Source organism: Cyclopterus lumpus, chromosome 11 (assembly GCF_009769545.1).
Source record: "Cyclopterus lumpus isolate fCycLum1 chromosome 11, fCycLum1.pri, whole genome shotgun sequence".
NCBI lineage: Eukaryota > Metazoa > Chordata > Actinopteri > Perciformes > Cyclopteridae > Cyclopterus > Cyclopterus lumpus.
Window position 1 is genome coordinate 6938066 of NC_046976.1, and position 16509 is coordinate 6954574.

General features: G+C 45.9%; 2 protein-coding genes across 10 annotated transcripts in view; both read left to right on the forward strand.

The window, feature by feature from the left end:
* The first annotated feature begins 4 nt into the window (after positions 1 to 4).
* si:ch211-81a5.1 (E3 ubiquitin-protein ligase RNF115) lies at positions 5 to 4718 on the forward strand. 7 transcript variants are annotated; one of them, XM_034545312.1, is made up of 9 exons: positions 5 to 466; positions 1623 to 1681; positions 1840 to 1897; positions 1973 to 2169; positions 2668 to 2736; positions 2838 to 2916; positions 3159 to 3252; positions 3863 to 3978; positions 4498 to 4718. In XM_034545312.1, the coding sequence occupies exons 1-9, from the start codon at positions 389 to 391 to the stop codon at positions 4618 to 4620; spliced, it is 873 nt and encodes a 290-aa protein (XP_034401203.1). In that variant the 5' UTR covers positions 5 to 388; the 3' UTR covers positions 4621 to 4718. The 7 variants fall into 7 exon arrangements, with proteins under 7 accessions (XP_034401203.1, XP_034401202.1, XP_034401206.1 ...); XM_034545317.1 differs by having other exon boundaries at positions 385 to 466; positions 1973 to 2182; positions 4498 to 4716; XM_034545311.1 differs by having other exon boundaries at positions 1840 to 2169; positions 4498 to 4653.
* Positions 4719 to 6238: 1520 nt separating this feature from the next.
* ash1l (ash1 (absent, small, or homeotic)-like (Drosophila)) overlaps positions 6239 to 16509 on the forward strand; it is a 29191-nt gene continuing 18920 nt past the window's right edge. For 2 of the 3 annotated variants that reach the window (XM_034544513.1, XM_034544515.1), the window contains exons 1-4: positions 6239 to 6398; positions 7406 to 7502; positions 10324 to 11118; positions 11969 to 16334. In XM_034544513.1, the coding sequence (XP_034400404.1) occupies positions 10516 to 11118; positions 11969 to 16334 (4969 nt within the window). In that variant the 5' untranslated portion in view covers positions 6239 to 6398; positions 7406 to 7502; positions 10324 to 10515. Of the gene's footprint in view, positions 6494 to 7405; positions 7503 to 10323; positions 11119 to 11968; positions 16335 to 16509 lie in introns of all 3 variants that reach the window. The other variant, XM_034544514.1, reaches the window with a different exon arrangement.

Sequence of the window (16509 nt, forward strand, 5' to 3'; positions counted from 1 at the left end):
TCACTGATGTTTCATAACTGGAAATGTGCTGCTGGAAAACAGCCTGGGTCGAGTTCTGTAAGTTAGTAAGTTACAATAGAGGCAGCGAATGCAATACACTTGAACCGAGTTTGTGTTTAAAAGAAGAACAAATTAAAGGTGTTTTTTATCCTCTGGCCACGCCCACCATGCTTGAGGAAAACTGCATCCGTGAAACTCGTTGTTTCAGACCCCTTGATCTTATTTGATCCTGTATGAACTTTATTTATTAAAAAGGACAATGTGAGGAGTGATCGTGTTGCCTGCTCTGTGATGGTATTGATGGATTTCTGACATGCACTATGCCACGGGCACCGCTCTGACCCGTTGGAGACCGCGCTGACGTCACGCACTGGGCGTCACCGTGAAGATGGCGGAGGCTGCGGACACACCACAACACCGGTTTTTCTGTCACTGCTGTAAAAGTGAAACAAACCCCAAACTCCCGGTGAGTCACTTTTGAAGAGCGTTTTTTTACTTGACTCGTGCTGCTGGAAATCATTCATGCGGACATTGAGGGGCGTCTTCAGGTGTTTAGCACTTTTTTGTTGTTGCTTTTTTTTAAACTTGCAAAGTTTGCTCTCAACTTTAAACGAGTGGGACCACAAAAGCACACGTATGACAGCCTGTGTGTGCGGTTGTTTATTTGCGTAAAGCATGCGCCGAGAGAGAGAGAGAGAGAGAGGGAGAGAGGGAGAAATAAATCTGGTTATTCACGTTGCCATATTTAGAAGCACCACTGTTGGCGACAGTCTGTGTCCAGTTGTCTTCTGTCAACTGCGCGTGTGAGACGTAGGAGGGGCTGGTCGGGTGACGCCACGTGCACCAGCAGGGCTTCCTAGAGGTCTATCCTAAAGCCGCCAATGTGCCTTTAACCCCCCTGCAGCCCGACATGTTAGCCCCCTTGTTGTGTCAGCGAAGCCCAACTGAAAAGTATAAATCATTAACTTGCTGGAGATTAAATCCTCCTGGTTGCTCGATTCGGAACGCCGCTGTTGGTGCGCGTTTGTTGTGCAGCTGGCACGTTTAATGGCAAGGTTACGTGTGTGTGTGTGTGTGTGTGTGTGTGTGTGCGAGAGAGAGAGAGTGTGTGAGAGAGAGTGAGAGGGGGATTAATCTGCACGCAATTCTAAACAATTTCACCATAAAATAAATAAAATACTGGCATCAGAGACGTCAGAAATGTACGGTTTTAAATGTACAGTGCAGCTACTGTACACAGACGAGATGAAACACAATAATTCATATGCAATACAATATTGCTGAAGTGTATTACTTGTCCACAATTATTAATACTTCTGACTTTGTAAGACAATATTATAGTGACCCGCTTCAAAGAAAATAATGTATTATGCTGATAAAATAGAGTTATCGGCCGCTATGGTTAACCGGTGGCAGATAACTATATTTAAGTGTATGTTACAGTTATTAAGAAATACTGTAAGATACTGTTGTATAGCCCCCATAATTGTATTAATTATTGTCTAAAGCTTTACTAGAAGAATAGAGGAGCTGAATCCTGATAGTTATGGATTGAACTCAGAAGTCTGATTGCCCGCATTCTTTTGGTCTTGTAGTGGATGTTTTCTTTTCTTCCCTTTTAGGATTTCGTCTGCCCCAGATGTGACTCTGACTTCATTGAGGAGGTGACAGAAGACTCCAGGTACAGCTCCGTTTTTTCTGTTGATATTTACTGTTCTTCATACTATAAGTGCTTTATCAAATGTTTTAAAGCATGCACATATATACGTATTAAAATGCACGATGGTCTCTTTAGAGTTATGTTTGTCATTTCTCACCACTGATATTGTTGCTGCTTAGTCTCCTGCAGAATAGCACACCAGTGGCCAGTGAGGACTCTAATGCGGCATTCTCAGAGGTATGTCCTTACACATGGCTTTTAAAAATGTACACTCCTCTTTTTCTGACACTTTACTTGGTCTCTCTCTCCAAGTTATGGCAGCTGCTGTTTATGGAGCGCTCTGCTCTGCTGTCGCATCCGCCCTCTTCCGAGTCCGAGCCTGAGGACAGCGAGCAGGTATCTGCAGGTCAGAGCTGCCCTTCCTCCACTGAGGCCGGGGAACCAGAGTCTCCTTCCCAGCCTGAACAAGAGAGGTCGCCCAGGCCTGAACAAAGGCCTGCAGTGGAAGGGTGTGTGGACATGGTACACAGAAACATCTCCAGTGTGTACTGATCTCTGACCGGGAAAAAATACTTCTTTCTGTTTATGTCTTGTCATTTGCAGTGGAAGGAAATCAAGGCACAGACCACCAACATACAACTGAAACACATACAACAGCTGTGTTTTTGCACAGATATTCTTTTATATGCCTGTTATGAACAGAAACAACTTTATATTTAGCTCCATGTTCATTAGTTTCAATACGTTTGAACCTCTTCTTTTAAAAAAAAAAAAGAAAAAAAAAGTGGGATTCCTTCAAAAGGTGATATAGTCGGTAGAGCTTCAGCTTCCATACTTACGGGTGGATCTCTATGTAAATTCATTATTCTGTATTTGGTATCAGTATCAACATCATATATATCATATATAATCATGAAGGACTGGCATGAATTTAAACCGCTGTAAATACAGTAAAGTGTGAGCACAGTAACGCAGACATCTTTGCTGTGTGTTTTTGCCCTTTCAAGGATTGTGCACCAGTTCTTGGCCGACCTGTTTGCCAACAACGGAAACCCCGGTGCTGCACCAGCTGCACTGTAAGCGCTTTTTAATTTTCGATTCACATCATTTACTTTTTCATCTAGCGCGAGGTGTGAACCCCACCCACCCTTTTTGGCTCTCTTTCTGTTTGTCTCAGATCCAGCATGCTACAGTTGCACTCAAACCCTGGGGATTATGCGTGGGGTCAGGGAGGTCTGGATGCTGTCATCACAGAGGTCAGTGGGATCAGAGGTGGTGATTTCTGAACTTTGTGTTTAGTTTCAGAGTGGTGTCATCCTCCTCCTTCTTTTTCTTCCCTCTCGATCCACCTTTTATAATGAAACACAAAACCCCCAAAGTCTGTTGCCATCAAATTACAAACTGTTCATTTCGTATTCGCTTGTCTCTCATGCCTTCATTTCCCCTCTCTGCCCCTCATGTCTCCTCTGTATCCCTAATTTCTTCTCTCCCTCACTAGTTGTTAGGACAGTTGGAGGGCACAGGTCCACCCCCTGCTGAAAAGGAGATGATATCATCCCTGCCAACAGTGTGTATCTCTCAAGAACAGACAGGTAGCAATTCCAGCAACGCATACTCCACACATCTCTTTCCCTCTTATTTTCCTTCCCTTCTCATTTCCTCCTTCCTTCCAGCTGTCCTTTTTTTCTTTCTCTCTTTTCCTCCTCCCCTGATATCTTTCCTTCACTCTTTCCCCCCTTGTATCTGTTCTTTCCTCGTCTTGTCTCTTGCTGCCTGTCTTTAAGCTCTCTTTATCTCCTTCTGCTTCTCCTTTCCTCTTCTCGTCTCCTCATTCCTCCTGTTTTTCCTTGCTTCCTATCTGTTGTGTCCCCTATCCATTTTGATTTACCTCTTTGCTACTTTCATTCCAATACATCCCTCCTCTCTTTTCTAGGTACAAGAATTAGTAAGTAATTCATAAATATTTTTTGTCCTGGATTCCGACTACTTGGAAGCTGCTAAATCTTAATTCACACATAATTTAACTGGTTAATCTAAATAAATTGACAGAGGACTACATTACAAAAGTATTACTGTGTTACACTCTGAAGGCCTATAGACCTATTTTGCACAATAAATCTCAAATGTTATGATGTGTTTCCTGTATCTGCTTCTCTCCGTATGTTTCTCATACTTACTGTTGTTCTTGTTTGTCTCCCTCAGACTGCAGACTGCAGTGTCCAGTTTGTAGGGAGGAGTATTCATCAGGTGAATCCGTCAGGAAGCTACCGTGCCTCCATTACTTCCACAGTGAATGTATAGTACCTTGGCTGGAGCTGGTAAGGACGAGGGGTGGAGGTGGTCAGGGTTTTAGGGGTCTTTTATATTTTTCTCAAAAAGATTTGCGGTAACACACATCCTGAATTGAGGGTTGTGACGACAACACAGAAACATGTTTTGTGACCAAATGTTTTTATGCCTCTGCGCCTTGCGAGAGCTATGACCGGAGGGTTCCGTGTTCTTGGGGTTGGCCATTTGGGTTCCCCTCCGGTCCATTCTCGGGGAAAAAATATCTCTATAGAGACTTTCTTCAACTTTGACTCAAGAATTAATTGAACAATAATAATGCATCCGTAAATAATTCAAGCATTCATATGCTAATTCTGACAATTTCACACAGATGTCTAATGGGATAAATTGATGAAGTGATGACATTTTGGATAGACATGGATGTAGACTGCAACATGACTGGTTAGCGGAGGCATACAACAGCAAGGTGCAATTCTAGTCTCAAGTTGTACTGTATGCTCACTGACTTTTTGCCTGCAGATTAATACGTTTTTCTCTCTCCACCACAGCATGATACCTGCCCAGTATGCCGAAAAAGCCTCGACGGTGTCGATAACAGCCCCCCGCCCACATCAGAACCCCCAGAAGCTCGCTCCTTCAGGACGGAGCAACAGGAGAAGCAGGCGATCTGAGAAAAGAGCCAAGCGACTGTGTAGCTGTTTTCAAGAGACACCACAGACCTTTCCCTCCACACCGACTAAATAAAATACATCACATGCGTCAACGTCACAACTTGCAGCTTCAACTCTTACTTAATTCATCCCTGCTAAGGATTGTTATGTTCTTTTTTTAAGCTACTCCACACACTTAAGAGCAGAGGGGGATGTGTCCTTCTCGCTACATGGCCCTCTTTAGTGGTTTCCTGAATGACTGACTTTGATGTCATGAACTAATCACCGCTGAGCTGCCTGTGATCGTCAAAGCGATGGGAATTCACAGAGTTATGAAGTATCACGTTCGTATTAAGGCTCATAGTAAAATGATTTCTTACTGCAGAATATTTATTGTTTTTCCACCCAATCTGATTCAGCATTGATCTCTTCTTTATAATTAGCCTTATGTGATCCCCACCCTCGGCACCTTCTCCTTAAATAATCTTAAACCTCAATTAGAAACATGTACTCGAATATGGAAGAATATGTAAAATACAGTGCAATATAGCCTAATCCAATGAAATTTGATCTAATAAAAATGACAGTGTGCAGCATTAAATTGATAGGAATATAAAATATACACCTCTGTTTCAATACAGTAGTAATTGTTGGATATGAGGCAGAATACAGCTGTGCAGAATATAGTGCTGAGATAAATCAGTCAATCGAATGACAGGGAATTGATCATCACCAATTTTGATAATTGATTAAGTTATTAAGCGAAAACACCAAACGTGTTGGTTTCAGCTTCTCAAATGTAAGGATTCTCTGCTTCTCTGTATTATATCACTTTAAATTGATGATTTAATTTGTTGGACTGCCAATCAGACAAAACAAGCACATTTAAGAACTTGTATCACTTTGCACCTTGGGTGACTTGTGATTAGGGTTAGGGTAAATTGGTCTGAGAAAGTCATGAACAGATTCATCAATAATGACAATAAGCAGTTGCAGCCTGAATATAATATAATAGGTGACTAATAAAGCATACAGTTGAATATAGAGTATTCTACATATAACAGCTAAATGAGACAAGAATAGAACATAGCACTGCAACTCGTGTTTTTCATTATTAAGTTATCAATACATGATTAATTGACATCTTCATTTCACATTTTCTTTGTGACTCATTGTCCAAAAAGAGAAACACAGCAAATCCTCACATTTGAGCAGCTAAAACCAGATGTGATGTGTTGTTCTTTTTAAATAAATCACTGAATAATCGATTCTAACAACAAAACAATATGATTACTTTAACATCAATAAGCGGATCGATTCGTGGACTAATAGCTTCAACCGAAAAGAAGAATGATTTATTTATAGGTCGAAGTGCTCGCGTCTGTACCGTGTGTGGACTGTAACGTTATGTTGGCGCGCGCTGTGGCAGCTGGGACCGGGTGACAGGTGACTGTTGCAGAGCAGCGAACCGGCCGACAACTCCCCAAGTCACCGAAAATAGAGAAATAATAAAATACTATCTTTTTTTTGTTGGTCAGTGACCGGGGACCGCAAGAACCCACCGACATTTACTCTCCTCTCCTCTCCTCTCCCCCCTCCTCGGTCCTCCTCCTCCCCTCCCTCCCTCCTCTCCGGGACTGAGAATGCCCGTGTTGTACTGACACAGTAGCGATACGGGCTGAGGAGACATGGAGGCCCAATTAACGAGAGAGGCCCGTGCTGACACATCCAGGCCTAGCTAACGGCGTGTCGGACTGGGGTTTGGACCATCTCGGGAGATATTGCGGATACAAGTTGCTGTAAGGAAAAGGGATTTTAACACCAAGGAAGAAGAAATAGAAGGATATCCATTTCGGGTCTCTGTTGATTCAACGCAGCCGCCATTTTGTTGACAGTTAGTGTTTTTTTAATAACCTACACGGCGCTGCATCTGTTATTTTATAACCGGTTGGGATTTAATTCGCCACGTTTCGTCCGCGTGCGTTTCTGTCGACTCAATTGTGCGTTTGTCTTTGAACCCACGTCACAGGATTTTTTGTGGCTTAGCTGACATGCTAGTGCATCGCTAGCCGCCGTAGCTGAGATGTAGAAACACGAGTGCCCTCCGAGAATGTGACGGAGATGTAAGATTATGTGCATCACTTGTCCGCCGTCGTGTCACATTCGCACGGTTTACAGGACCGGTGTGAAAGCTGGAGGTGTTTGCCACGCACGTGTAAGGTAAAGCTGTGCTGGGCGACATTTGCCAAATCGCCCTCAAACAGGCTGCTGATAGATGGCTAGTTAGCTGCTGCCAGGTGCCATTGATACAACCGGAGCCCGGGCTGTCTGTTATTGGACGTGATGGCAGCTACAATAGCGTGTTACTAAATAAACATAACGCTTTCACAATGCACGGGTTAGATGAAGCCTATTTACTGCTTTGACTGTTATTATACGAAACATTTTGGAAACATATTTTATTTTTTCTTGGGGGGCGTAGGGAGGGAGGGGGGGTGGGGTGCTTTACATGGTGACACTCAGTTTACACTAAAGCAACTTTTGTGTTTTGTAGGTGGCAAGGTTAACATTTTTGTACGCGGTCAAGAGCTGCGAGCCTTGATTTCTGTTTGGAATTTGTGGCCGCCTGCTACTTTGTAATAACCTATTTGACAAATCTGAAAATAGCTCCAGTATTTGTTATGCAATTGTAGCTCTGTCATGTCGCTTTAGCTCAGGGCGCGCGCCTTTTGAGTTGTGCCATTAAAGACAACATTGAAACAGCCCGCAACTGACATTTGTGATGTTTTGGTTTTTGGCAATTCAGGACTTAAAAGATCAAATATGTGGCCCCCACGTTGATACACACGCAGTGAGGACACAGAGCCAAATAATGTGAACGCCGTTTCTGGACAATTACAGAGGTGAGTGCATACATGGATATGACAGGTGTTTGATGTATTTGCTGATTTATTGTTGCTGTTGATAGGAAGCAGATTGCCCACTGTCACTGTTAACGGTCCCTTCAGCCGGTTTTAATCTCTTGTTTACGTGTCAGAAGCTAAATTACTCCGTCACTGCATGTATTACAGTGTCACCTGAATCTACAAGAGCAAGTATCTAGGGCCGGATTTCCGTTTTAGACGGTAGTTATGAGTGGGACTAAACGGGGATGCATTTGCTGAGTGAATACGAGTAAATATAAGGCGATGGCTCCTTAAGGGGCAGTTTTGACTGTACAGGAAACCGAAAGCGATCACGGTTTATTTCGGTTTGTTCAGCCCTCCGCCGGCCAGCCACGCTTTTTGTTGTGCATAATATGAGGGAAAGTGTTAGTAATTTAAATGTAATACACGCATTGTATGCAGTGTATTTATTTGAAAGCCGTTAGAAACACTAGAGAAACTTCCCTGGGCTGCTCCAGACGTGTGGCATGTTGTCAGGGTGCTGCTCTGACTGACACCTGTCATCCCAGCCCCCTTTATTGTAGGTTTAAACATTATAGCCGCCTCTTTAGTTGAAGGCCATGATGGGTTTTTGAATCTTGTTCAAGCATGTTCGATGAGACAAATTAATGGTAGTAGTAAAGGAATTTGGCTGCCACCCCCCGAAGCACAGCAGCAGGCTAATGCCGATGGAGTAAAAGCCCTGGGAATGACACGGAGCTCTGAGGGCGGACGCCAGCCCTCCTGTGAATGATGTGGGGGGTGGGCTGGTTGGATACTATTGCTATGGCCAAAGGGGAAATCAGCAGTTATGAACAACGTGTGCAAAAGTGTGGAGGGAGGGGGTAAGGGGAGGAAAGTAATGGGAGGGGGTGCTGGAAGTTGTTTACTACTTCTCGGCCTGTTCTGCCATTTCAGGCCTGATATTGATTAGTGATTCTACTGTTCTTTATTTTATTGTGTTTCAATGTGTTTTATGTGTCATCTTTCTTCTTTAGCTCCTGGTTATTTCTCTGAAAGTTAATGCAGATGAGATGCATGACTGATGTCTCTTCTTTTTTTTTCTTTTTTTTTTGAAGTAGTGCTGTCATTCTCATGGTTTGCAGTATGACTGGGAAAAACTAAATGACTGCAAAGCGGCGTTAACTGCTTTGTGAATGCAAAAGTACCTTGATGCTAAACATGAACATGATGTGCTTTAGTGTTTCAAATCACACATCAGAAAGTGATTCGTCCCAGTGTCGGACCATTTACAGGAGAACAAATGCCAGTAAATGACCTGGCGTAGCTTGTTCGAGGTAAGGGGAATGTTTTGACTCTCTGGACGCCTTTTCTCAAGACTTGTATCAGTAGCCTTTCAACGAGTTTGGTACTTTAGTGGCTTATTTTTGGCATAGCTGCTGTCAGGGTGGAAGCAGTTAGTATCAGTGTGAGCGCTTAGTATAAAAGAATGAGGAGAACATTTGTCACTGAGAGAACACAGGGAGAAGGGGAGTTGGTTCGGGGTGGTGGGGGGGCTGAAATGTGTTTTTGATTAAAGTAGGAACACAGTGACTTTAGTTTTTGTGCTCTTATTACTGCTTTCTAAGTTTACAAAATAGTCGGAAATGCTTCGGGAAGACGGTAAAAGAACACAGAAGATTGATGGAGTGTTAAAGAAAATAGGGAGGTGTGATTTGAGTGTGGTGTGTGTAGAGAGGAGGAGTCTGCGAGTTTTGAGGTGAAATAGAGTGAGTAATTGACATAAACACAAAAAAGGGCGTGGGGGAACTGCAGGCCAAACTCCCAAAATCGTGCTGTGATAACTGGTTCAACAAAAATAAAAAATCCCTTCTACTGTTTTCCACAGTAGTAATCCAAAACAAACATAGTCTAAGACTGTGTAGGGCAGATTTATTCTTTCTCTTGCAGTGACACTTTAGTGATGTGTCGACTTGTATGACTTTCCTTAGGCTCCATTAAGTGGCTCCTTTAGTGCTTTCCACTAATGCAGGGCGCAGAGAAACCGCCGGCACGTTGACGCTCTATCACTCACTCTCAGTTGCTGCTGGCGAAGGCTGGGAAAGGCGGCCGGATCCTCTGTCTAGTCCCAGAGGGCCCAATGTGCTGAGGTCACAGTTCTGAATTGCCTCCAAATGACTTCATCCAGAGAAAGCACCTGCTTGGGGGTGAATCCGCATTAAATCACTCAGTGACCATGGGGAGCGGTAGACAACTCCATTGAATTGGGCTGTCCTCTAAGGAGCAGAATTAAGAAACAAGCTGCTCTATGCTGCTGTGCTAGCGTAGGGTATGAATGTTTTGCCACCATCACAGGCACCAGTTTTCACTGCAACTAATAAGGGAACATAGGGATATTGCTTATTTGGCATCTTATTTTGATACACCGTGGAAGGATGTGGCAGCACTGTGGTATTGAGTTTGGACTGCATGGGCTTTTTTGTTCTAAGGTGGACAATTCTGAGTCCTTGAACCTAAGTTTACATGTCTCAGGTTGAAGAGCCATAGCTGTATAAATAGGTCACAGATTGTGTCAGACTGAGGACGAACACACCATTAAAAAGTCACCCAGACCGACAGCCTATAACCAAATGAATGATAGACATTTTTGCTCTCCGGCTGCCTTTGCAGCATCATTCATTGTAAGACATAATATACTTCTCAGTTGTAGGGCGATGTTTAAATATGTCACTGTTTGGTTGAAGTTCTGTATTGCGGTGACTAATGTGGAATTTGTTTTTCCTGCCTCTGTCCTTTCTTTCCTTCTCTCTCCCTGCTCTACCTATCTTTACTCCAACAGTTGAAGGACGGAGAAAGAGGGCTGGACTGCCAAGGAGGGATAGAAGCCACCACAAAACAAGGAGAGCTTCACCCTCACCGTTATCCCCCTCCCCCTTACCCCCTTAACCCCTCTGCCATCCCCCAACAAACACTTTACCTGGTATCCACCACATCCCTTCCCTAGTAAACCTGCACATCCCGTAAAGTTCTTATGGATCCGAAAAATCATGTGGGGACTACAACTCCACCCCCTCCTCTCTCAGGTGTCCCCTCAGGGGAACAAGAGAAGGAGGTAGGGGGTGGAAAGAAAGAAGAAGAAGACGAGGAGGAAGAGAAGAAGAGAGACAGAGAGAAGGAAGGAGCTGCCATTGTCTCTGCTGGTGCAGGAGCAAGTGGGCCAGGAGGTACTGGAGGTGACCAGTCCCATTTCTCCATCAAAGAGAGCAGCCTTTCCGAGGGCAATGTCAAACTTAAGATTGGCCTTCAAGCAAAACGCATGAAGAAACCCCCTAAGATCTTGGAGAATTACGTGTGCCGACCAGCCTTCAGGGCCACTGTGAGGCATACGGGGCGTGGAGGAGGTGGTGCTCGTGGAAATCGTGCAGGGGCTACAGGTGATGGGGCAGGTATTCAGAGCCAGAGTCCACATGGCAGGGACAAAGATAAGAAAGAGAAATCCAGTAACAGGCCAGCCTCATCATCTTCATCAACGCCCTCTGCTAAAGCTCCTACGCCACCTCCCCCTGCTCCTCCTCTCACCAGCACTAACACCCTGTCACCCACCCAAGTGAATGGGAGCACTCCGGCAAAAAGGGTAAGGAGGGGGAACAATCAATTTATGTGTTTTGATTCAGCACTACATTAACTCTGATACAAGTAAATATTCAGTATTGACAGCCAGCATGTTCACTGTATTATATTTATTCTATGTACATACTTGTGTACATTTACCTTATTTCCTTAAAATTGTTTGTCAGTCGTCAGTAAGGCAGTGTTCCGCAAAAAGGTTACCTCTGTAATGACCACTTTATTGCACAGATAAAGAGTCGAGCATAAATTGTTCTTTAGTTCTCTTTGTTTTCTCTGTTGGCCTGTCCCTATTCACCATGCACCGCCCCCTCCAATCTCCCTTCGTCTGTGTCATCTATCCTCTGTCTCTGTACAGCCATGTGCTCTCCACCCCCCTCTACTGCATGACCCTGTCTCTAGCTCTCCCTTTCTGTCCCCAATCTGACCCTCATAAGTGTTATTGAGCTGAGTCTAACTTTACCCCTGAGCATTCCCGGGAAGCAGCAAACAGAAAATCTTATCAATGAATTGCGTTTTGTAAAGGGGTACAACAACCTATTTTCGATTGATAGTTTGTATTTCTAGTTGGGTCCGTCTCTGGTCAGAGGTGGTGGGTTCAGTAGCACCATAGCTGCTCTAAATGTTGCCACATTTCTCTCAAATTTGTCATAAGATATCGTTGTATGACTTTAGTTAAAACGTGTTCAAGCATGGAGAGAAAAAACTTTGAGCATACATGCATTTATAAATCCATTTAATATAGACATTTGACAGTGTATTTATTTAATGTTATAAATAAAAGATTACTCATCAGTAACACACCATCATTTACTTGCCATCATTATTAACTGGCCATCTCTTTCTTGGTTTTCCAGGGTTCACCAAAGATGGATTGCAAGTCTGATACAAAGCCAGAAACAAAAGCAGCAGCTGCCACCACATCTGAGAGATCTCTTAACCTTCACCGCCCTCCACCAGACAGTAAAACACATCCATCTGGGAAGAAAACACCAACTCTACAACCCAACCCCCGGACATCTTCACCTTCTCCACCACTACCTGCATCAAAGGAACCCAGCTTTGAAGCTCTTAAACCCACTCAATACACATACAGCACTGAAAATCAGAGAGACAAGGACAAAAGTGTTCAAAATTGGGTAGCACCCAAAATCACTGAGAAATTAGCTCAACTCATAGCGACTTGCCCACCATCAAAGACCCCTAAACCAGCCAAACATACAAAGATTGACCCCGCTCCTCCTCTCCCAAATTCAGGCTTTATGGCCCCCACAGCCAAGCAACGAGATAGAGCTATGGCCAATAGGAACACATATTCAAGAATGGTTCACCTTTCTCCACCGCCTCCTGTGTCACGACCGCCTGGTCGGCCCTATGGTTCTAGAAGCAAAGACAGTGTTATGGAAAATTCCCCTTCCCTGACACCACTGAGGCAGGAGGACACGGAAGGAGATGAGAAAGCTAGTAGCAGCAGCAGCGATAACAGCATCGGCGACAGCAATAACTGCCTGTCAGCCATGTCAAAGGACTGCAGCAATGACAACAGTAGCATGTCTAAGCCTCAGTCACGTCCAGGTCACTGCCTACCACACAACACATCTTTGCCATCTTGTCCCATTTCATCTTCTTCCACCAACTCAGCTGAGCAGAGGACAGTGAGTGCAGTGACTCACCTGGGCTCCCCTGCTCCCTCACAAGGACACCATTCACGAGAGAGTCCGGCCTTGGCAGAAGAAAGCAGTGCAAATAAGAGGGAGCAGGACAGTGACAACCCTAGAGACTTAACCAAGTGCCCTCCTCAGACAGGAACAGGAAAACTAGAAGCGAAAGACAAGGGAGTTAATAATCAGTCACTGCGAGTTGAGAGGGTGAAGAGCTCTAGTCCAAATAAGCGCAGTCCCAATTGGGATAGTAGCCGATCCGGTCGGACTAGCAGTCCTGCTGAGCCTGTAAGACAAAGGGCCTCTCCTTCACCGGAGCCAGATGATGACGAAGGTCCACTAACACCTCTGAGGGATGATTCTCCTGATTCATCCATAGACTCTCCAGCAGAGCAGGACAGCAAACCTCTCAAAAAACGCAGGGGAAGGAAACCCCGCTGGGGCCGTGTTATAACCAAGGCGCAGGGTCAAAGAGTCGGCCTGGACAGTCACTTCGACCAGAGCAAAACCACCTTGCCTTTATCGTCAAGCTTGGAAACCCTGTCACCACCAGTTAAGAGACCTGTTGGTAGGCCTCCAAACCCAAATAAGGTCAAACCAAATCCTGTGTCACAAAGTTCAGTGTCACTGCTCTTCCCACCCCAGCCTAAGAAAAGAGGAAGGCCGAAGTCTATAATGCCAAGGCTTGACGCTCTGGCCCGTGGGTGCCTTCCTAACAAGTTGGCTCCCTCTAAGGTCTTTTCATCTTTACTGAAGTCTAAAGAAGAGCAAGACCCCCCTGTTCTTCACCCCGAGGTGGACCTGAACCCCCCTAAACCTATGCCTAGAAAACGTGGACGCCCTAAGCGCCTTCCTCCTACCTTACCCCAAGAGGGTCAGCCTCCCACGTTGGCTCCAGAGGCAGGGGACATGGGAGACAAACGGTTTCGCAGCAAAGGAAATGGGCAGCTTATCATGAAAACTATTATAGGCAAGATCAATAAGATGAAAAGTATGAAACGGAAGCGTATTCTCAGTCAAATATTGTTGGGCCCAAGACCAGAAGACACCCCTAAATGCCCCACCAGTGTGGTGGTTGGCTCTGTGGAAGCTGCAACCCAATCATTGTCGTCCCTGGCTGCTTCTTTTGGGGGGAAACTAGGGCCACAAATTAATGTCAGTAAAAAGGGCACAATCTACATGGGTAAAAGACGAGGCCGCAAACCAAAATCAGCAACTAATTCAACAGCTACAACACCACCACAAGAACCTTTCCTATCTCCAAACACCACTTCCCCTCTCCATCATCATCAATTACAGTCTCATCAACAGCACCAGCTCTCCTCGTCAGAGGTCTTTCCTTCCCCCTCCCTCTCACAGTCTAGCGGAGGCCACAGCCCCATCAGCGATGTCAGCTTTGTTGAGCCAGGCTCAGTGCACTTTGCAGGTCACTCTCACTATTCTAACCCCCATCATAGCCACAATACGTTCTCTTTCCCTCCCCCAACCTTTTCCGCCCCTAATCCTCGCAACCCTGGGTCATCATCTATGGCCACGGCAGCTTCCCAGAAAAAGTCATCTTGCCGTGGATACCAGCACCACCACCATTACAGGCAGCACTACCAGTATCATAAGCTTTCACCTTCTAGGCCCCTCCATCCCACCTCCCCTGCCCCCCTCAGTGAGCTAAAAGAAGCCACTCCGTCACCAGTCAGTGAGTCACACAGTGAGGAGACCGTGCCCAGTGACAGTGGTATAGGAACAGACAATAACAGCACCTCTGACCGTGGTGAGAAAGCTGGGGGCGCGGGTGGCTTGGGTGTAATTGGGATGCCAACTGGGATAGGCAGTGGATTATTAATGCCTGGGGTCATTGGTTCAGCTATGGGTCCAGGGGTGGGCCTTAATTCCAGAGGCAGGCGGTGTCACTCCGCTGTGCTCATGGAACATCCTTCACCCTCTCCATCACCCCAAGGGGCAAGGTTGTCACCAGATCCCAGGAGACCTCATCCAGCAGCTCCAGCGTCCTCCATAATGGGACATAAGGACAAACATAAGCACAAGTGCAAACGCCGCACTCATGGGTGCCCTGGCTATGACAAGCTAAAGAGACAGAAAAGGAAACGCAAGAAGAAGTACTTGCAGCTGCGCTCCCGGCGGCATGACCCAGACTTTCTTGCTGAGCTAGAAGAGATTGTTGTGAGACTGAGTGAAATACGGATAGCACACCGTACCACTGGGCATCGGCTCGGCAGTGGAGTAGGCATAGCAGCAGGAACAAGTAGAGCGCCAGGAGTGGGAAGCAGAGCCAGTGGTGGCATAGGAAGCACAGGTGGCCCTCCTCCACATCATTATGTGCACAGGGATCTCCTGCCTACAATTTTCAGGGTAAACTTCGGCAGCTTCTACTCCCATCCTGCATATTCCTGTGACCCATTGCACTATGTTCGTAAACCAGACATGAAGAAGAAACGGGGGCGGCCTCCCAAACTGAGGGAGTCCATGTCTGAGGTTCCCTTTGTACCTGGGCTTGGATTTCCACTCTCCAGTGGAGGCTTCTACCACCCCTCCTACAGTGTTCCTTACTCTGGGCCCCTGGGTTTGGGCTATTACAGAGGCTATCCCCCAGCTAGCGCTCTGTATCCCCACCCACACCACCAGCCACCCCACACAGCCCCATCCCACCACTCTCACCACTCACCGTCTTTCCCCCCTCCTCCCCCCACATCTTACATGCATCATCACCACCCTTCACATCTCTTGCTGAACCCCTCTAAATTTCACAAGAAAAAACACAAGCTTCTCAGGCAAGAGTACCTTGGAGGAGGAAGATCCCCTGTCCTGTATCCACCCATGTCCTCTGAGCTTTCCTTCAACTGGCACCACAAACACAAACACAGACACAAACACCGAGAGCGCTGTGCTGAGGAGGACAGAGAGGAAGCGGCAAGAGGAGGTTCAGCAAGCCGGGCAAGTACAGGGGTTTCTGAGAGTGGAACATCAGGGAAAGGGGAGCAAGTTGGCAGTTTAGGAATGGCAGAATCTTTACAACGATGCCGCTTTGGACGAGATACCGCCAGCACCAGTGCCAGCAAGCAAACCGCTTCCACTTCTGCCAACTCCCCTTCTTCTTCCTCATCCTCATCTGCAGAAAGGTACAAACGCAAAGAGAGCTCCATGTCCTGTCTAGGCCCCTCAAGGCTTGCACTGGGCAGCAGCTCGAAAGGCCACCATCCAGTAGAGTCTTGGTTCAGGATGGGCAGCTCTAAGGCAAGCTACTCAAAGCTTTCACGGAGTCATGTGGCACCTGGACAGGGTCCCTTCACAGACGAACGGGCTGAAGACCTAGCAGGCTGCTCAGACAGTGAGGATGAGGAGCCTCTCAGTCCCACGGAGGATGTGGAGCCTGGAGCCCATGATTCTCCAAACCTTACAAATCTGTTTGCCTCTGCTCTCACCCGCACTACGCTCAAAGGGGGCAGAAACAGAAAGACTGAGGTAGTCACAGAGACCTCCACCTTCTCCCGCATTGACCGGCCGATGAGGAAGGACTGTTCAACATCAGCAGAAAGGAGAGAGTTGGGTAAGTCTAGTTTATTTTTATGAATGTGCTGATATTTAAACAAATATTGCGAACAAAAGCATATGCATAGTTAATTTTGTAACCAGTAACGATACCAGCAGGGACCCATTTACAGTCAGTAGGCCTTAGACATTTAAGTCACTGCATTCTATCGTTGCTATAGGCCTACACGCAT

Coding starts and splice junctions, on each gene's coding strand:
- si:ch211-81a5.1 (XM_034545311.1), top strand. CDS start 389: ATGGCGGAGGCTGCGGACACACCACAACACCGGTTTTTCTGTCACTGC. Junction 1,682..1,839: donor GAGGTGACAGAAGACTCCAG/GTACAGCTCCGT, acceptor GTTGCTGCTTAG/TCTCCTGCAGAATAGCACAC. Junction 3,979..4,497: donor TAGTACCTTGGCTGGAGCTG/GTAAGGACGAGG, acceptor TCTCCACCACAG/CATGATACCTGCCCAGTATG.